The sequence below is a fragment of the Notothenia rossii genome, assembly GCF_949606895.1.
Source record: "Notothenia rossii genome assembly, chromosome: 2".
In the NCBI taxonomy this organism is placed as follows: domain Eukaryota; kingdom Metazoa; phylum Chordata; class Actinopteri; order Perciformes; family Nototheniidae; genus Notothenia; species Notothenia rossii.
Window position 1 is genome coordinate 60,629,226 of NC_136904.1, and position 20,988 is coordinate 60,650,213.

General features: G+C 42.8%; 2 protein-coding genes across 2 annotated transcripts in view; both read left to right on the top strand.

The window, feature by feature from the left end:
- The window catches only part of LOC307029173 (uncharacterized protein), a 426,810-nt gene that overhangs the window by 191,272 nt on the left and 214,550 nt on the right, over positions 1-20,988 (top strand). The gene's annotated exons all lie outside the window — the stretch shown is intronic.
- LOC307030312 (uncharacterized protein) lies at positions 19,594-20,790 on the top strand. Its single transcript, XM_079666653.1, has 4 exons — positions 19,594-19,642; positions 19,818-19,911; positions 20,019-20,137; positions 20,472-20,790. The coding sequence occupies exons 2-4, from the start codon at positions 19,868-19,870 to the stop codon at positions 20,786-20,788; spliced, it is 480 nt and encodes a 159-aa protein (XP_079522779.1). The 5' UTR covers positions 19,594-19,642; positions 19,818-19,867; the 3' UTR covers positions 20,789-20,790.

Below are 20,988 nucleotides of genomic sequence, written 5' to 3' on the forward strand. Positions count from 1 at the left end.
TGGGTTTTCTCCGCAGGGTGGCTGGTGTCTCCCTTAGGGATAAGGTGAGAAGTTCGGTCATCCGGGAGGGACTCGGAGTTGAACCGCTCCTCCTTCGCGTCGAAAGGAGCCAGTTGAGGTGGTTCGGGCACCTAGTTAGGATGCCACCTGGGCGCCTCCCTAGGGAGGTGTTCCAGGCACGTCCAGCTGGGAAGAGACCAAGGGGTAGACCTAGAACCAGATGGAGGGATTATATCTCTTCTCTGGCCTGGGAGCGCCTTGGGATCCCCCAGTCAGAGCTGGTTGATGTGGCCAGGGAAAAGAAAGTTTGGGGCTCTCTGCTGGAACTGCTACCTCCGCGACCCGACCACGGATAAGCGGGAGAAGATGGATGGATGGATGGATGGACAAAAAGAAAATTCCTCAGCCTGGATTTAAAAGTAGTAAGAGTTTTAGCGGACCTGCAAGTTTCTGGGAGTTTGTTCCAGATATCTGGAGAATAATAACTGAACGCTGCTCCTCCATGTTTAGTTCTGACTCTGGGGACAGAAAGCTGACCCGTCCCTGAAGACCTGAGAGACTTGGATGGTTCATAATTTAGCAGGAGGTCAGAAATATATTTTGGGCCTAAACCATTCAGTGCTTTATAAACAGCAGCAGTATTTTGAAATCTATTCTTTGACACACAGGAAGCCAGTGTAAAGACTTCAGAACAGGAGTGATGTGATCCACTTTCTTAGTGTTAGTGAGGAACCAGAGTAAACACTTCAGAACAGGAGTGATGTGATCCTCTTTCTTAGTGTTAGTGAGGACTCGAGCAGCAGTGTTCTGAATCAGCTGCAGCTTTCTAATAGATTTTTTAGTGAGACCTGTGAAGACACCATTGCAGTAGTCCAGTCTACTGAAGATAAAAGCATGGACACGTTTTTCCAAATCCTGCTGTGACATTAGTCTTTTAATCCTAGATATGTTCTTTAGGTGATAGTAGGCTGATTTAGTAACTGTTTTAATGTGACTGTTGAAACCAATAACTAATTTAACCCGCTCACAAGAGAGCCCACCTCCGAAGATCGTGACTGGCTGAGGGACAGACTCGGGGGCAGGTTTTCAGGAATTTCTTGGCTTCTCTCCCCCGAGCCAGAAGAGGAACACTGCAGCTTGGAAACGCTTACTGTTCCTGAAATTCTCAAATCTGTTGGGCATCAGGGACCTGAGGCAATTGTGGCAAGCATGGCATTGTCTGAAGAGCAACAGAGGGCAATTCAGGTGACTACCACTGGTCAGCGAACCAACCCAAACTGGCATTTGTTCAGGAAAGGAAGGTTGACTGCCAGCAACTTTGGAGCTGGTCAAAGCGTGTGACTGCTTCCTTTATTGCCAGGCTGCTAGGGCAACAACAGGCCCTTGATGGTGTTTTGTCTGTACAGTGGGGGACTATGAATGTATGTGAGGGCGTCAGGGCATTCACCACTGCAACTCAGATGCAGGTCCATGAGTCAGATTTGTGGCTCTCCCTATCAGGATTGTTGGGGGCATCTCCAGATGGTCTGGTAGGGTCTTCCGCTGTCCATCCATCCATCCATCTTCTCCCGCTTATCCGTGGTCGGGTCGCGGAGGTAGCAGTTCCAGCAGAGAGCCCCAAACTTTCTTTTCCCTGGCCACATCAACCAGCTCTCACTGGGGGATCCCAAGGCGCTCCCAGGCCAGCGAAGAGATATAATCCCTCCATCTGGTTCTAGGTCTACCCCTTGGTCTCTTCCCAGCTGGACGTGCCTGGAACACCTCCCTAGGGAGGCGCCCAGGTGGCATCCTAACTAGGTGCCCGAACCACCTCAACTGGCTCCTTTCGACGCGAAGGAGGAGCGGTTCAACTCCGAGTCCCTCCCGGATGACCGAACTTCTCACCTTATCCCTAAGGGAGACACCAGCCACCCTGCGGAGAAAACCCATCTCGGCCGCTTGTACCCGCGATCTCGTTCTTTCGGTCATGACCCATCCTTCATGACCATAGGTGAGGGTAGGAACGAAAATGGCGCGGTAGACAGAGAGCTTTGCCTTCTGGCTCAGCTCCCTTTTCGTCACAAAGGTGCGGTAAAGAGACTGCAGTACCGCTCCCGCTGCTCCGATTCTCCGACCCATCTCACGCTCCATTGTTCCCTCACTCGAGAACAAGACCCCGAGATACTTGAACTCCTTCACTTGGGGTAAGGACTCATTCCCTACTTGGAGTGGACAGTCCATCGGTTTCCTGCTGAGTCTTCCGCTGTGGTGGAGGTAAAGTGTCCCTACAGAGCCAGGGAAATGACAATTAGTGAAGCATTGCAAATCAAGGGCTTCTGTGTCAGTAAGGAAGGAGAAACATTCAGCCTGCGTGAGGAACATCCTTAATGGCACCAAGTGCAAGGTCAGCTTCACCTAACTGCAAGAAAGAAGAAGAAATAAAAAAATTGTGAATTTTTTTTAATTTACATTTACTCGCCTTTGCAATGTTGTGGTTGTTAGAGTGTTTCCTGTCAGCTCATCTGTTGGGAAGATATAGAATATTAGTTTCATGGAAGTCACACCGTCACATATAAGAGCATTAAGACATACACTACATAGGCTAAAACAAAACATCTAAAGATATAACCTTGCACTTCGATAAGTCTCGGGAACATTTTCACTATTTTGACATTTTTATAGATGAAAATTGAACTAAAGAAATAAATGGTAGATTAATCCATATTGAAAATAGGTGTCAGCTGCTACACTAATTATAATAGTTATATTTCTTAATTAATTAAGATAAGATATTACTGTATTGATCCCAATTTGGGTAATGTTTGTGTTGCAGCAGCATAACAAGAAAAACAAAATATAAGTTATTATATACAAAAGTATGTGAGGGATGGAATATTAAATTGAATATAAATGTAAAATGTACATGTGATTTTACGTCCAAGAGAAGCTATGGAGCAGAGAGTTCTCTGCCAGCCAGAGGTGATTTGTTATTAGTTCAATATGTCAAACTGATTTCCCTGACTACAATCTTTAGTTACATGGTGAAACGTTATGCTGCTTGTACTAATTAGACTTATCATATAAGCCACGCAGGTTTTAATAGGATGTATTCATTATCTTTACTTATGTTGCGGTCTTTTCAGCAGCGCCATCTCTAAAACTGCGATACAGTCACTACCCATCATTTACATTTCACCGTGACATGGACAAAAATGTAACGTCAGCTTACCTCATGACACGAATCCAGACTCTCCTTTGGAAAACATCGGCCGGGAAACGATAGAACAAGCACGTTTCATGCGAAGACCTGTGGCTGCAACCCGGAGCAAAGCAACAAACCATTGCGTAGCTAACTAGTAGCGCTAGCTTTAGCTAACGTTAGCTAACGAAACGAACTGCCGAGTAAAATTGGAAAACACTGGTAATTAATTATTCTATAATTTGTAAAACTACTGTGTTAAAAACGACAATTTCAAAAATGCAGATTCTAATGGTCAGATATAGATATACAGATACTAAAGATAGGCAGGTACTTGCTTTCAAGAACAACACAGGGGAAAACAAACTTAGCGGGAGTGTTTACATGTTCGGCGTAATGACGTAAAACGGCCTCGACAATTTCTGTAGTCCTATTCAGCCACTCGGTAACAACCATCGTTTTTCAGACACGTAAACCCTTCAAAAATCCCCAGTGGGGGCACTGCTGACGTATTTAATGCCGTAGAACAAAACGTGATTTATCTCTTAAATTTGTGTCAACCACAGACCTTATTTCGAGCTATTTTCCAAAACCCTATGGAAAAAATGCATTGCTTTTTGAGGAAGGAACCGGAAGTGCTAAAAATGCTAATTTACTTCCGGGTTTTACGACGCGTCACTGCGGTTCTCAATAGAGAGGCGAAGTCCCTCCCTTTCCGGGGGAGCTCATGGGACCCCGGAAGCGGGAAATTATACATTGAATTCAATGGAGAGAGAAAACGTATGTTTTGATCCCGTTTGAATTGTGCCATGAACTACACATATGATGTTTGTCAATTTAAAAGAACATTTTGCAAGTCAAATAAATAAAAATGTGTCGTAAAACTATGAAGTAACACATTTTTTTGTGTTAAGCCGCTCAGTGAACTACATGTCTCTGGTCCCGCACAATACGCGTCACCAACACAAAGATGGCCGTCACGTTGGCACATTTCACCTCATTCTTTCAGAATGAGAATAAAAGTATAAAACGAGGTGAAAATCACTACAAGTCTGGGCACATTGAGAGCTGTACATACACGAAAGGGGAGTTAGTCGGTTCTGTAAGAGCCAGCATGCGGGACCGGCTCTACAAGGTTTCAGTGAGTAACATGAGTGCAATGTTTAACGCTAATGTCAGTCAATAAGGAGGAGAATGAAAAAGAAGATGATGAACCACAGACCCGGCATATAATGACTGCAGTGTGCAGGGCTGTGTTAATTTATGTTCCTGTTATCAATAGCATTAGTTGACTGAGAAAACCGTCAAGAAAAAAAGTTTAGCGATGTTACGAGTCGACTAGTATAATATGCCCACGGCTGTGAGTGACAACCTGGACAGCCAGTCAGAAGCTAGAATGCCAACCTAGAGAGCCAATCAGAACCTAGAACGGGTTTACTGTATACGGGTGTGTATGCTGTGGATAACATTAGTGTTCACAAGAACAAAGTACACTCCCGTGTTTTGTTTTAGTTGCTCTTCAGATTGAAGCGGACAGTTTTATATCGACTATACTGTATGTGTGATCTCCTTTTACATCTCGTTGTGTCATTCGAGTTTATTTGCTGTGTGTAGATTCAAGGATTTTGGTTATCTTGTCAATTTGTTTGCTTATCTAGGCACAGCTGTGTGTGACTCCCTCTGGTACACTGGTATGTGTTTTCCCAATGTAGAGAGCATTGATTAATGAATAAACTACACACTGAGTCTAGATCCTGACCAAATCCTTTTTTTTTGTCGATCAAATGTTTTTCAAAAATGTAATACACATTTAAAAAAATACAATGTACAATCACAACCAATACAACACAAATTACAAAAAATACAGAAAAAACAACAATCAGACAAGAGGACAAAACTATGGAAAAATAAACCATCCCACCCCCAGATCCGGACCATCCTTGTATTGCTCATTCAATCTATTATAGCATGTTAACAAACATGGTACCTACTTTATTTGTACAGATCTACATGGGAGACGATGGCGCGATGCAGAGCGCTGTCTGTGATTGTGCACGTGGGATGTACAAATGCAGCCACGCTGCAGCATTGGCAATATTTGCCATGTGGCAGATCAGCTCCACATAAGTTGAGTGCCAGTGGAGGAAGCCTGGCACTTCAAAAGTAGTCCAGCCGGTGTCTCAACTCTACCAACAGCAAGAGGAGACATACAACCCACTGGCCAGAGACATCGCTACTGAGGATGTAGACTGGTTCAGGTCTGCACTGAGGGGCACACAGTGTGGCATGGCATGGCTTTTGTCACCTGAGCCAGAGCTGCAGCCTCAACATCAGGCCATTTTCACCGTGCCGGAGCTGGTGAGGGAGCATGGGGGTCGGGGGCTTGAGGCAATTCTTGCCTCAATGCGACTGAGCAGAGACCAGCAAGCTGCCATCCAGACAGCCAGCTACTACATGTTCCAGAGTGCCTGAATGCTGCATAATGGCCTTATCAGACACAGAGCCCGGGAAGAGTTGGCTGCAGAAGTTGATGACTCCATTTTGGGGCCACAGAGATGAGCACTTTGAAGGAGTGCATCCCTCTGTAGGAGGAGTACGTCAGTTTGGCTTGGTCCATCTGACTTGGGGCGGCCACTTGGATGTCGGTGAAGTCTACAATCATTCTGCAGTTGAAGGCAGAGGACTGGAAAGCAGCAGGCATGCTGTTTTGTTTTTTTTGCCTACTGGGCACAGTGGACATCATTTTTTCGAACAGCAACCTGTGGAGCAGATGGACCATGGTGTTCACCACATTACCCACTGTTGCGGTACTGCAGTGGAACAGCTGTGCAAGGTGCAGGTGAGGATAATTCTGCCGGATCTTCATCATGGCCATGAAGACCTGGTCTGCCAGCAGGATGACCTCCACTTTCCATCCAGCGTAATACACAATGGAGCCCTCAAAGCGCTCCACCAACCCCGCCACCCTTTTAAACATGGCCTGATCAGGAAGCCCTGTTTCCATACGGATGACATCACCAGGTAAGCCTGCTGCTCAGTGGGGCTGTGGAAATGGTGACAAAACCATACTAGGGCGGTCCGGGGGATCGTCCCCCGGAATGTTTTTTTGAGAAATGACCCCTTCAATTATGACTTCTGGTGATGTCAGAGGGGGGGGGGGGGGGACGACGACGACGACTGCAGAATACTGGTGTTTTGGGAAGACTCAAATGATTTAATTCCCATTTAAAATCATTAGACTAAATACGAACATTGTGTGTGTGTGTGTGTGTGTGTGTGTGTGTGTGTGTGTGTGTGTGTGTGTGTGTGTGTGTGTGTGTGTGTGTGTGTGTGTGTGTGTGTGTGTGTCATGCTTGCCAACCCTCCCGATTTTCTCAGGAGACTCCCGCATTTCTCCCGATTTCTGACAAAATCAGATTTACTCACGACTGTTTCCACTCTGACTTTAATAAAGCGACAGCATTGTTTGGTTTCCATGGTAGCGCGTCTCTTTAGCAGCGCGCAACTCAAAGTCTGAGAGGGTGAGGAAGATGAAAACTGAACAAGAATCGACAACTCGACCCTCTGATCACTCCTTTCCTGTAAAATACAGGTCCAGCCCCCTCATATGCTCCATGGTGCCACAGGCATTGCCCTTACAACTACAATAAGCATGTAAATCTTAATCTACAGCTCCGGTGATCCACTAGCACAGGAGTCTACACCTGCAGACAACTACTGTGGCGTCACCTCGGATACGAGCCCAAACAACTCACAGACACACAGGCCAGGGCGCTGAAAGGGCGCCCTTTGAGCATCAGATCTGACGACGCTGATTGGCTGAAATTATGTTTCGGCGGCATAGTTTACAGATAGCAACAGTCAGCTTGTTGGCTGCAGCTGCTCTGGCTGAGGGCTCCTTTCTACCGCCCGGACGAGAGAGGGTAATGATACACGCTGTGGCCAGCCAGGAAACATGTGACTTATCAGTAACTTTAGACATCGTAAAACAATTTTAAACGAGATTTTATTATAGATTATATATTTTACTGATACCAACTATATCATATTTACTTTGTTCTTTAAAAAAAAAATGTTTTTAATGACAACCAAACAGGTGGGAAGAGGGGGAGCGGCGCCCCTAGCGCCCCTATGGGCCGGCCGCCACTGCTGCTGCTGAATATTTTGCCATTCGCATCCAAGTATCCCCTGCCAGGTCCGCGGAACAACTGGACTGCACACTGGAGGGTCCAGGTTCGGTGTTTGCGGACTGCACGCTGGAGAATTCGGGGTCAGTTTCTGCAGACTCAGGCCCTTTGCTGTAGCTGTGGTCGCTGGACTGATTAACCGCTAAGGTCTCTTTCTCTTTGGTCCACTCAAATACAGTTGGCCCTTTCTCTTTTCCATGAGGAAAATGGCAGCTGCATATTCTGCTTTTCTCATCTGGCTCCCTGTGTGCTCGTCTACAATGAGAAAATTATATAATTCATTACTAACAATCATTTAAACCTGCCAAATAGCCACCCTACCCATAGTTTAAACAGTCTGCACTCTTCTATTTATCTTGTGAAGCACTTGTAACATTCAGCTTGTGTGTGTTTTAGTTGTCTTTATTTCCAGGTAGAAGAGGACCAAGAGTGAGGAAGTGGGACAGAGCTCTTAAAAGGCCAAACACACTGTTTGGCCTTTTAAGTGTGACACATATGTAGTGATAAATGCTTCACCTGACCACTGTTCCTAAATAAAAAAAGTTTTCTGCATCGTCAGTCATTTTTTCCAAATAATTACCAATATTTCACAAATTCTTCATGTCAACTTAAGAGCACAGCTGTATGTTGAGTATCAACTTTGCCTGGTTCATCTTACTGGGGGCTGCTACATGGATGTTGGTGCAGTCCACAATCATTTTGCAGTTGAAGGCAGAATGAATGTATTATTGACTCAGAATGAAGCACAACTTCATGTCATACAATACATTGACTTTATTTGTAATTGTGTAAAAAAATAAAGCATTGATTAGCAAGCAGGACCTGCAGGAACAGAGAACGGTGATGGATGGAGCGAACGGTGATGGATGGAGCTGGGAAGAGAGAAGAATAAAGAAAACAGGTCAACTTTATTATCGGATATTAAAAATTCAATTTCAAAACAAGTTGCCGCTCCTACAGTTTTCTAGTATGTAAAGATGATTTCATATGACCAATGCAAAATATCACACTCAATACATGTGTGTCTCTGGGGGGTGCATTGTGCCTTTGATGTATATAAATAATATACCATAACCAAATACTATTACGTACAGTGGAAATCAGTGTGCATGTTCCTCAGGGTCTCAGCAGTTACAGGTGAGGTAAAGAAAATAAAAGACAAAAAGGTCAGTAACAACACTTTAAAGTAACAACACTGAATAATTATCTCTCTTAATAATTTTCTCTCAGTAATCACTAAACTACTGTCTTTCCAACAAACAGATTGACTCACCCTCACTGTCATCACAATGACACATGTCCAGAAGAATGTCATGCAAAGCTCCCTGCCTGCCTGCCTTCCTTCGACTCTCCCTGAACTGCTTCCTTAGCACCCGGTGGAGGGCGCAGTAGGCTACTCTTCAAATGTTTCACGAAATACTTACCATCAGTGGTGGCTGGTGGAAAATATTTTTGGTGGGGCTGTTGATATAGTGAGTAAAAAAATGTTGGGGGGAGATATGACCCCTTAAATTGGGACTTCTGGTCATGTAATGGCCCCATAAAATCGTGGTTCTAGGGCCAGGAACAACCAGGCTGAGTCGGGCTGACTGACAACGTTATTGACTGTATGATCAGTATGACAGATTAACAGATAGCCACTGGGCTTTCAACTAAAGACACAGCCACGCAGAAACTGCGGCATGTGTACGGCTCCTTGTGGGGACTGACATTTGTGAAGTCCCGGCCCGGAGCCGCGTTCTGGTGCTCTCCGTTAGAACTACACTCCTGTCAGACGAGACATATACCACGTGATGACACGTTAGGCTCGTGTTGTGTTCAGGGACCCTGACCTTGGCCAGGAAAAACAAGCTTGTTTAATTATTTTGCGGTCAAGATTTCTTGAACTTTTTTCTTTTTTGCGTGTGTTTATAAATTACCTCGAGGGCCGTACCAAATGTTCTCGCGGGCCGTATACGGCCCGGAGGCCGGAGGTTCCCCACCCCTGCTATAGATACTACCCCAGTTCCTCACGAGTCTAAAAATCAACGCACGTAAGCAACGTGGACGCCAACGTGAGCGCCCTCGTGACCAAAATATTTGACGGCGCTGACTGGTTGAAATTATGTTTCGGTGGCACAGTTTACGATTGAGACTTTTGCAATGTGCTGGTTGCTGCTGTTTGGCTCGGGGGCAGCGCCCCGTAATGATAAACTAATGCCAAGGGCAAGGCCAGGCAGGAAACATGTGACTTATCAGTAACTTTAGACATCGTAACACAATTTTAAACAAGATTTTATTGTAGATTATACATTTTACTGATACCAATTGTATAATATTTACCTTGTTCATTAAAAATAAAAAAATACAAAATATATATATATATATTTTTTAAATGTTTTAATTTAATATTTAAAAAAAAAAAATTGTTTGTATGTGGGAAGAGGTGGGGCGGCGCCCCTAGCGCCCCTATGGGCCGGCCGCCACTGCTTACCATGATGACTACTCTTACTGTTTAACATTTTGGTGTACTTCATGTAATAAAATAATAACTTCATGGTAAGGCTACTAAAAATGACAAGGCTAAGTAATGTAATGCTAACTAACGTGCTCGCTACTCGTCGCTACTAGCTAGGTAGCTAACTTGACTATGTTCCATGCACAACATGTATATTACCTATGATATTACCTGATATGTCTGATCCAGCGACTCCTGGTCCTTTCATCAGACGGGAAGCGATAGAACGAGCAAGTGTTATGATCACTTGTGTGATTACAATATGGTACAAAGCACACAGGCATCTAGTAAAAGTGAATTTATTTGAGCAATCTCTTATATTTATTGGAGGGAATAAATCAGTTATGAAATCTTCTTCTTCGCTTTAATTACGAGTCACAACCCCTTGGAGCATTATCGCCTGTGACATCACATACGCGTGAATGCCCAGAATGGGATTTGGGATTTGTAGTCTTTGTAGTCGCGTATTTATCATAGTCTTATGTTTCAACAGTTTTACGACAAAATGTGACTTTTTTGACATGGAAATGATTGTTTAAGATTGACAAACATCATATGTGTAGTTCGTGGCACAATTCAAACGGGATCAAAAGATACGTTTTCTCTCTCCATTGAATTCAATGTATAATTTTTCGCTTCCGGGGTCCCATGGACCGGAAGTAGATGGGCGTGACTTCGCCTCTCTATTATACATCCATGACTAGGAAGGATCACTTCTTCTTCAGGGCAGGGAAGGCTACGCAGTACGCAGGCTACTGTCCTGCAGCGGCTGCCTCTCTGGTGGACTCCGGTACTGCACATTACTCCCGAGATGGTTTCAACAATTATTATTTCTTTTTTTTTTTAAATTTTTTTAAAGTGAAACATCCGGGGCTTTTCAGAAAAGATCCGGGGCTTGAGCCCAAGTAGCCACCCCCTAGCGCTGCCACAGAGACATTTACACTTAGACAACATTTTGACATATTGTAATACTTGACGGATGTTGCTGCATTTCAAAAGTTGAAGAGAAATCAGCCTGGTATAATTATTGGTGTATTCATAAAATGCCAATTTCTCTGAATTTATTTGGATTTCTTTCGAGATTTTTTTTTTATTAAGTTATATTATATTATGTTTTATGGGGCCACCAGTGCCTTAATTGAAGAGACAGAGTTGAAAGGTGTTGACAGAGGGGATGACACACAGCAAATTATCCTGAGCCAGATTCAAACCAGGCATCCTTCACGTGGGGGAGGAGCCTTAGTATGTGAGTCGTGAGATCTACTAAAGTGAGCTTTACAGCGGACCAAATAATTAATCGTTTTCATACTAAACATCATTTAGTAGTATTATTTTAATTAATTTCAAATTTCCTAATCGGCTTTTTTGGGTTTCCCCTTTTCTTGTAGTGTTATATAGGTTTTTGTGCATGTAAATGTTCTGCAAAGGTTAAAATCCCTGTGTTCCATCCAGAGGGAGTTTCAATCCCACACACACTCACTAATGAACCTGAAAATGAGAAAAATATGTCCTCTTAAAGTGTGACTGTCCGTATGTGTGTTATAAGGAATGCAAACAGGCGTGAATGACTTGGGAAAATCTTAAAATGCCTTACCGTGACATGCCAAATGGCGTTCAAATTGGCACTCTAAGATAGAATATAACATGAATTCTGCTCATCGGTGACTCATGAATATTCCAGTCAATAAAGAACAGTGGGATGGTATCTCTGGGTGCACACATATTTTCTGTACATTATAAAATGACTCTGACACACAAGATGTTGAGTTGACTTGTACCCAGATTCCAAATGATTCTTTTCAGAGAACCCATTTGCACTGATTTACAATGAAGCTTTCAATTACAATAATAAGTGCAGCAGCTCCAGTCGCCAGCATAAAGACTTACAGTTCACAGACTTGAAGAGGGCTTTCAGAATGGATTCATTGTCTGCTTTATGGTGAATCAGTGCGGCTGGTGGCAGTGAAACAGCTCTGAAGTGAGGAGTGTGCTGGGGTTGTTATCCATAAGTGCATCTCTCCTTTTTTCTGCACGACTTGGGCCTCTTGGGATCACATGGGCACTGCAGAGAGGAGTCCAGACACATAAAGGTCAACCTTTTCTCTTAACTGTTAAAGGCTGAATTCACAGCCACAGGTACGCTGAAGGTTTCTTCAAAAGAGCACGGGTGCGTTGAGGGTGTCGGTGAAGTGAGGAGGGATACGGCGTTCGGTGTAGTATGCAAAGTTTGCATATGCATTTACTCTGCACTAGGGGTGTCACGGTTTGGTACGGGTTCGGTACAACAAGAAAAAGCCCAAAAAAGTCCCAAATGCATAATTCCAGGTTTGTTTTTTATTTATATTGAACAGTAGTGCAAGTTTCAGTTTAAAAATAAGGAACTCTAACATTTTGAATAATTAACTTTATTACACAGTTAAGAACAAACCACAAACAGTACCACACACACTCAGATGGCCATATTATCTATAATGGCTGATGTCAAACAAAAAGGTTCAATAAGCTGTAAAAATACAAAGAATGTCTTAAAATATTACAAAATAAATAATAAGATATTCAATCACTTTCAATCACAATCAATAAAAGCTGGGGTCCTCTACTATTGCATAAGGGCCGTTGAAAAACATATGCCAAAAGCTTCCGTTATTTATTTTGGTCTCTCAGCTTTCATTTCTATTGGCATCTTACAAACAGCGGGGATAAGAAGTTGAACTGCTGTTGTCTTTTGCCGGGCACCGGTGATGGCCAAATATGGGTGATGCCTTCTGATATGATCTATTATGTTTGGCTTGTGTTACCATTTAATTAGCATACCGCACCGCTGTCGAACAACGCCGACACAACGTCCTGTCCACAGGGAATCCAAAATGTTCCCACACAGCTGATTTAAAAGAAGCAGGTGGGTCTTCTAGCTCAGGACTGTGTGTTATCTGAACTCGCAATACTAACTTTTCTTCTTCTTGTATTTTGTTTGTTTTGTTGTGTTTTCTTCTTCATTTGTTGTTTAAGGGCGACTGGCAAACAGCTTTTAGGCGCAATACCGCCCCCTGGATTATATATAGTGTAGTGGATACTGCCCTGAATGACAGACTTTTTTCCCACTCGTAATAAAAAAGGCGTATTCGTTGTGTGACTGCATGCAGCGAAACGTGACGTCCGAACCGTGACGGTATGGGACGAATACGGATAGAGTGGCGAAGTCACGCCCATCTACTTCCGCCCCATGGGACCTTATTTCTGAAAAATTATGTATTGAAGTCAATGGGGAGAGAAAGATTATCTTTTGATCCCGTTTGAATTGTGCCACGAATTACACATATGATGTTTGTCAATCTTAAAAAATAATTTCCATGGAGACCGCTAGGGGCGTCTAATGGAGTAGACGGATCCAAATAGCAGGATGTTGCTATAAATCGACCAAAACTTGACCCAGTTTAAGATTAAAGCTATCTGTGATCTACTATTGGGATATATGTGCAGCTATCATGCCTCCAAAGGTGAACAAGACGACTGCTAGCTTAACCAGTAGCATGGTTGAGGCTAAGGATCAACGCAACGAGATGCTAGATGACATCCACAGAATTGTAAGGGAAGTGTTTCAGGATGAAGTTTCCTCGCTCAACACAGACATTCAGCTTGCAATTGCACCAGTAAGAGCTGAATTGGATTAATGTAAGACTCAACTTGCTGATCATGAGGAAGGTTTCAAAACCCTGGCCGCCCGGATAGACTCTCTGGAAGCCCGCAGTACTCAGTTAGCTAAAGACAACGCTAAATTACAATTGAAAACAGACGACCTGGAGAATAGAGGGAGACGTTGCAATCTGCGTATTGTTGGAATACCAGAAGGTGTTGAGCAAGGCAACCCTACTACGTTTATCTCTAACATGCTTCACAAATTGTTTACCGGACTGGAGAAAGCACTGGTACTTGACCGTGCTCACCGTGTACCCGCTTCCCGACCTAAAGACGGAGAGCGCCCACGCTCCTTCCTATGTAAAGTTCATATTTTTCAAGTGAAAGAGGAAATACTGAAACTTTCACATCAGAAAGGCAAGCTAGTGCTCGGTGGCTCCCAGATTTTCATATTCCCTGACTACAGCGCAGATTTGGACAAGCGCAGAGCGGCATATCATGAGGTGAAGGCTGTGCTTCGCAGGCCAGACATCAGATATGGGCTCCTTTACCCGACACGACTGCGGATCACTTTCGGCAGTGAGACGAGGATTTTCGACTCTCCCCAATCCGCGATGGAATACTACACTACGAAGATAAAGCCTACAGCTGAAAATATGAGAACATTTGTGCTGTTTGTGCCAAGCGGGTCGTCTGTTAAATCAAGGAGTCGTTTACCACGGACTGGAAATCGGGATTGGAATGCTCCGGGTGGATGAGGCCGTAATGGAAACGCTCTCTGCAGGAACGTTGTTTTGATAACTGACTGTTTGTGCTATCTTCCTATAGTGATTTATCTCGAGAATTACGCTGCTTATATCTTGAAAATGCCTCATGTAAGGGTCTGTCTGTCTTTCTTTCTTTCTTCGTGATCATATTCCTTATAACGTTTGAACAGACTTTTCGTTCACGGGAACTTTTGAGACTCTTTCCCTGAGATCTCCTCCTGCAGGTTTGGTCTGTCTTGTTCACCGGTTGCTTCAGTTCGAGTTTAACTTCAGTAACTACTAAATGAATGTATCTGTTCATGTTTAAAGCATTTTTTCTCACTTCTCATAGTTACAGGTGCTCACCAGATTATACAGATAGCATATAAGCAAAAGGTATTTGTGAGAGGGTTTAGCTTTGAGCAAAATACCTGTTACAATTATTTTCCACATGTCTTTTGGGTCTTGTTTTACGTGATTATTGTTTTTAGCTTAGAATAAGGACACGAGAGGAGTTTAATGCTGGATAAGCAAATTCTGTTAACTAAGGACCGAAAGTGGTTAGATATTTAGTTAATGGCGGTTAGAGTAAAACTTGTTAAGCTTTGGGAAATACACTGTTTGTGTAGGGGAAATGGGAAAATGAGGAGAACAATGTGTGATAAATGTTTTCCTTTTTTTTTGTTGTGTTTTTGTCTGTTTTTGTCTTTTTTTTTCTCTTATGGTTTCTGTTATGAATGCTCCAGAGTACGGCAATACCAGTTTGCACTTCAGCTCTCCATTCTTTCAGTAAGACATCTTCAATGACGACTCCATCTGCCCGCCCTGGGGTGTATGGCTGCCAGGTCAACTTTGTCAGCTGGAACTGTAACGGCCCCTACACACGGCGGCGTGCATTGCCGCTTCAACGCTTCTGCCCATTCACTTTGAATGGGGTTACGTCACGATTCGGCGAACTGCATTGTGGGAGCAAAGCGTAGCTTCTCTTGCAGTGCTCGCTGCAAAAGTAGAGCAATGTTCTACTTTTGCCGCCTCGACGGAGGTGTCAGCCAATCGAATCATATGCCAGTGCAAGCTCTAGCCAATCAAACCGCGTGCTTGTGTGTCTGGGGCGGGAGATTCATATGATTGGTTGTTGGTCGAGTTTCAGCCCCCCCCACCGGTAAGCGACAATGCACGCCGCCATGTGTAGGAGCCGTAAGGGCCTTAATCAACCTGTAAAGCGTGAGAAAGTCCTCTCCCATCTTCAGAACCTCAAGGTAAATATTGTATTTCTCCAGGAAACACATTTAGAGATTTCAGACCATCCAAAACTTAAAACTCAGTGGGTGGGTGAGGTGTATCACTCCAAATTCAATGGTAAAGCTAGAGGCACTGCTATACTTATTCACAAATCCGTACCCTTTGTTGTATCTCAGATAACTGAAGACGGCAATGGTCGATATGTTATGGTATCTGGCTCACTGTATAACACACCCTTAACTCTTATTAATGTTTACGCACCGAACTGTGATGATTAAATGTTTTTTAATGAGCTATTCTTAAATGTACCTGTTGCTGAGGGTCACCAATTGATAGTGGGGGGAGACATGAGTTGTGTTCTACACCCAAAGTTAGATCGCTCTTCAGCACGTCCCGTGCAGATAACAAAATGTGCATTGGGTCTGCAGTCACATTTAGAAACTCTGGGAGCCGTAGGTGCATGGCGCTTCCTCTTCTCGTCAGCTACAGATGTAGCGATTCATTTCAGACAGTTTGAAACGCGAGGGCCGTGATTGGTACGTGATCTGCCCTCGCTCAAAGGGAAAACCTCCAGTTTGACTTGAGACCGCCCCCGTGATAGATAAATGTAATTATAATGAAGCCAGCTGCAATGGATCATTGATCCACCAGGGGGTGCAGTGGGGTTCCACACTGGAGCTCATGTGAAATAAAGTCAGATACAGTACACTGGATGTACAGCGGAACATTGTTAAGATCCATATGTCACGGATATCATACTACTGTGCTAAATAACAGACATGTAATCATTTACAAAACATCACCATGTTGTTATTTAACAAAATAATGTTGTTTAGTCGAAAAAAATGAACAGGAGGAAATGCAGCCCGGCTCTCGATTTTTAATCCTAATTTAATCATCATCTTCACCACGATCATTTATGTTTATGTTCGCCGAATTGACATGAAATCACTGACACATATGAATATACTGTATTCAACTTCATTAAAACGTTATTAACGTGCCTAAACTCAGTAATTCACTAAAAATATTTATATTTTAATCGAGCCTCGTCGGCAGATCAGGATCCCAAAGCGTGGCGGAGGGATCCTGATCTGCATGACGGGTGTTATTTTCCCCATAAGGAACAAGTCGCTGCAAATTATCCCGCTTATTACATGGCCACATTCTCAACAAAGTAACGACATGACTCCCAATATTAATTGAAATGCTTTTATGGATTTAGAAAATGTTTTTATTGATTTAAAAAATAGTTGTATGTATTGATTTAGATTGACATGCATCCGCTAAGAAAAATAGTCCGTTGTTACCGTTTTTTAAACAGTCTGAATGAAACGGCAGCTCTCAGCTGTGTATTTACACAACTATTGGCCCATCAACCACAGCTCTCTCCCCCCCCTCCCCCCTTGATCTTTCTTCTCCAGCAGCTAAATTAACTGTAGGTTACTCTGAGTGACCATAGACTGTATGTGACAAGCTTACAGTTAGTGACGTAACAACACCATAAAAGCTGGTGGGTTGAAAGCAATACGGGAGGTAAAAATAACCAGAATAATTGAGATTAATTTATTGTGGCTTTTATGTTTTTAGGTATAAAATGTTATGTAATTCAGGCTTACAGTTCACCCTTCTCTAAAAGCCTTCAACAATGACAATATTCATAGTAATTTAATAAATCCTTCCAACACACATTGTAAAAAATAACCTACTTTAAGTTAAGAAATCATTCCAATATGTACATCTTCTGAATTAACAACAATAACATTATAAATAGTAACATAGCTGAACATGGTATTGCACATTTAGCTTTGAGTGTTACTGACCAGAGATGTTTTTATTACATGAATTAAGGTGACTGAGGCTTTTTAACATACATGCAAACTCATCAGGTATGAAAAAGGTGACAAGGATCCGATCCCCCGGCTCCCCCACCCCACGGAATATCGGCTTTAAAATTAGGAATAACAGAGGATATTAGCAGAACAACTAAAGCAGCAGTGTTAATAATAACAGAAACGCCAAAGAATCACATCTAATAGAAATATATAAAAGCATTTATTTTAAATTGTGTAGTAGTCCGTTTATAATTTTGGCAGCACTGTTGAGCATTTTGAAAATGTATTTTCATGCCTCTGTGCAAGGCTTAAGTCTTTTTATCTTTATAGCCACATGGTGTAAAGTAACTAAGTTCATAAACTCAACAAGTACTATACTTGGGCACAATTTTGAGATACTTGTACTTTATTTAAGTATTTCAATGTTTTGCTACTTTGTTCTTCTACCCCACTACAGTTCAGAGGTACATGGTGTACTTCTACTCCCCTATATGTATTTAATACCTTTAGTTACTTTACAGATGTGGATGAATGATGTGAAATATAATCAAGTGTTAAATCAGACTTTAGTTCCACCTGGAGCATATCCACAAGCTACCCTGCAGTATACAAAGTTATTCAAACTAGCTGTACCTTTACCAGCTTTGAGAACACTTTCATGATCAATCATTATAAAACATATCATATATATTATTCTGAAATGGACCAATCTGCACAATGACTACTTTTACTGTCGCTACTTTCACAATATTTTGATGAGAATACTTTTCTACTTTTACTTGAGGAACATTTTGAATGCAGGACTTCTACTGTAACAGAGTATTTCTACACTCTGGTACTTCTACTTTTACTCCAGTACAAGATCTGAGTACTTCTACTTTTACTCAAGTACAAGATCTGAGTACATCTCCTTTTACTCAAGTACAAGATCTGTGTGCTTCTACTTTTACTCAAGTACAATATATATACTGTATATACTTATACCACCTCTGTTTATAGCCTATGAAAAAAACTATTAGAAATAGAAGGCTAAAGCTAACGTTAGCAGATAGTGACAATGTATGCTAGCTAGCTAGCTCAACGATTCCTTAAATAATATTGCCACAGAAAAACTTTTCAGTTCACATCACGCTCTGCCGCTCCGACAGGGAGCTCTGCTCTGAACACCTGAACAGCCCATTCTAACAGCTGTTCACCAGCGGTCCAGTCTGTGCCACAGTGACTCCGGACGCACAGTTAATATTAACGAACGCACCCGTAGGTAATATAGCTGCTGAAGCTAGACCATCATGTCGGAGCAACAGAGCCTTATTATACATCCACCATGAGCAGAGCCGACAGGCAGGAAGACTCGAGCACACAGCTCGTACTTCATTATAATATATAAAAAAGAACACCATGCGTGTCATGATGGCACATAACAGCTCACGGCTGCAGATTACTCCGGGTCCCAGACCCCCTCATACCCCAAATTTTTTTTTATTGCAGATCTACATGAATCACACAAACGACCTATTTTGGATTCAAAACGGCGAATTTCGCCGAAAGGTGACAAGTTTGCATCACTGAACATAGACAGAGCACAACTTAAACATAACATCTGAGATGTAACAACATAATACACTTTTTGGGGATGCTTGGGATGTGAGGAGTGAGGGACACGGCTTAGAACGGGCGTGTCGCCTGGCAGGACAGGAGAGTGTGTGCACCAGTCTGCCTTGATCTATGAATTCATGTCCGTGACACTCACTGCTGCCCACAGCTGTTTTATAGAAGGAAAACCTCCTTCACTTCATGAAAGTGTTTTAACCACACACACCTCTACACACACATGACGGGTGTTATTTTCCCCCATAAGGAACAAGTCGCTGCAAATTATCCCGCTTATTACATGGCCACATTCTCAGCAAAGTAACGACATGACTCCCAATATTAATTTAAATGCTTTTATGGATTTAGAAAATGTTGTTATTGATTAAAAAAATTGTTGTATAGACCCTTTTACAGCCGACGTCATCAAAAAGTTGCGCGCGCATGTGGGCAACGGAAGTGGTGTTGTTTTCAAGCAGTTCTGAATGACAAAGACGAGGTAGCAACTGGTTAGCAAGTATTTACAAACTGTACCCAGCATCAACATGTCTGGTTGTTGCGTATACGGTTGTACGAATCGCTATTCCACCGGCGGACTAAAGGTTTATTGGATTCCGAGAGGACCACGACCATTTCAGAGCAACCGGCGGCGTCTGTGGCTGCAGGCGATTAAACGTGGAATGAGGACATAATCAAAAATGCTCGCGTCTGCAGCGCCCACTTTATATCAGGTAATGAGGTTATCTAGCCTACTCTTTGATTTTACGGGAGAGCCTTGTTTACATTAGTGATTGTCTGTATGATGTAGAATAATAATCAAATGCAGCTAAAGTTTGATAAGCTGGCGTTAGATTTGCCTAGTAGCTTGCTAGGCTAAACAAACGTGTTTGTGTTTTATTTTTGCAGGCAAGGCATCATTGGACTCTAGTAATCCTGATGTTGTGCCATCTGTGTTCATGTACACAAAACAAAGCCAGAACCCAAATGCAAAGATGGACAGGTAAGATTAGAGTTGACATCCTCTCAGTCGAGCATAAGCTTTGGTGCCTACAGCTGCTGTTCTGAGATATGGATTAGTCTAACTAGGAATTTCTGCTGTTACTGTAGGTACCATAGGAAAAGGAGGAGAGCTGACACTGCAGCAAATCAACGTGTTACTTCTGAAACTCCAGAACAAGAATGCAGCATGGATCCAGAACAAGAATGCAGCATGGATCATTGTCCTGGTATGAATATATGAATATATCATCTTACAATTAACTGATTGATTGTCAGGGTTCCCACCCTCACTGAAAGAGTCAATGTGCTCCTAGTGTGTGTGTGCTCCTGCCAGGCCCACTGCTCCAATTGCTGTGTATTTCTGTGTGTGACGTGTACACTGGCCCCTGGATGGGTCAAATGCAGAGGAAAAATCTCCCCCTGGGATCGATAATGTATCTTCTCTTCTGTCATGGAAAAGTTTTGAAAATTAATTGGTAAAAATGTGTGAGAACCCCTGAATTGTGAACTTGTTTGCATTGGTTGCAGCACATGCTAATTTTTCACTTTTCTATATTAAAGCTGAAGAGGATATCCCAGTTCCAAAGAGAGAGTACGATGATCTGAACCTGAGATACAGTCAACTTCAGGAGGAATATGTCAACCTGCGACAGGAGTTTGACACACTACGAGCAAAAAATGTAAAGCTGAAAGAAGAGCTGCACAAATCTACATTCTCCTACACCACTGTTAAGTGCAATATTGGACAATTGATTTTTCTCACAGGACTGACCTCTGTGGTCTTTGAGTGGCTGATTACAAAAATGATGGGCAGCGTAGAAAGAATTCACAACAAACTTACAGTAGAGGACCACCTATTGATTATATTGATGAAATGAAGGTTGGGCCTATGTAATACTGACTTGGCTTATAGATTTCAGGTATCAAAAACCACCTTATCAAATATTTTGCGGAGCTGGGTCCCTGCTATGGCCTTGGTCCTCAAGCCACTCATTAAATGGCCAAGTAAGGGTGCAGTACTTAAAAATATGCCAAAAATATTCAAGCGCAACTTTAGAAGATGCCGGTGCATAATAGA

Excerpts from the sequence above, each read along its gene's own strand:
- LOC307030312 (XM_079666653.1), top strand. The coding sequence starts at position 19,868 with ATGTACACAAAACAAAGCCAGAACCCAAATGCAAAGATGGACAG. Across the intron at positions 19,912-20,018 it reads CCAAATGCAAAGATGGACAG|GTACCATAGGAAAAGGAGGA; the intron begins GTAAGATTAGAG and ends CTGTTACTGTAG. Across the intron at positions 20,138-20,471 it reads CAGCATGGATCATTGTCCTG|CTGAAGAGGATATCCCAGTT; the intron begins GTATGAATATAT and ends TCTATATTAAAG.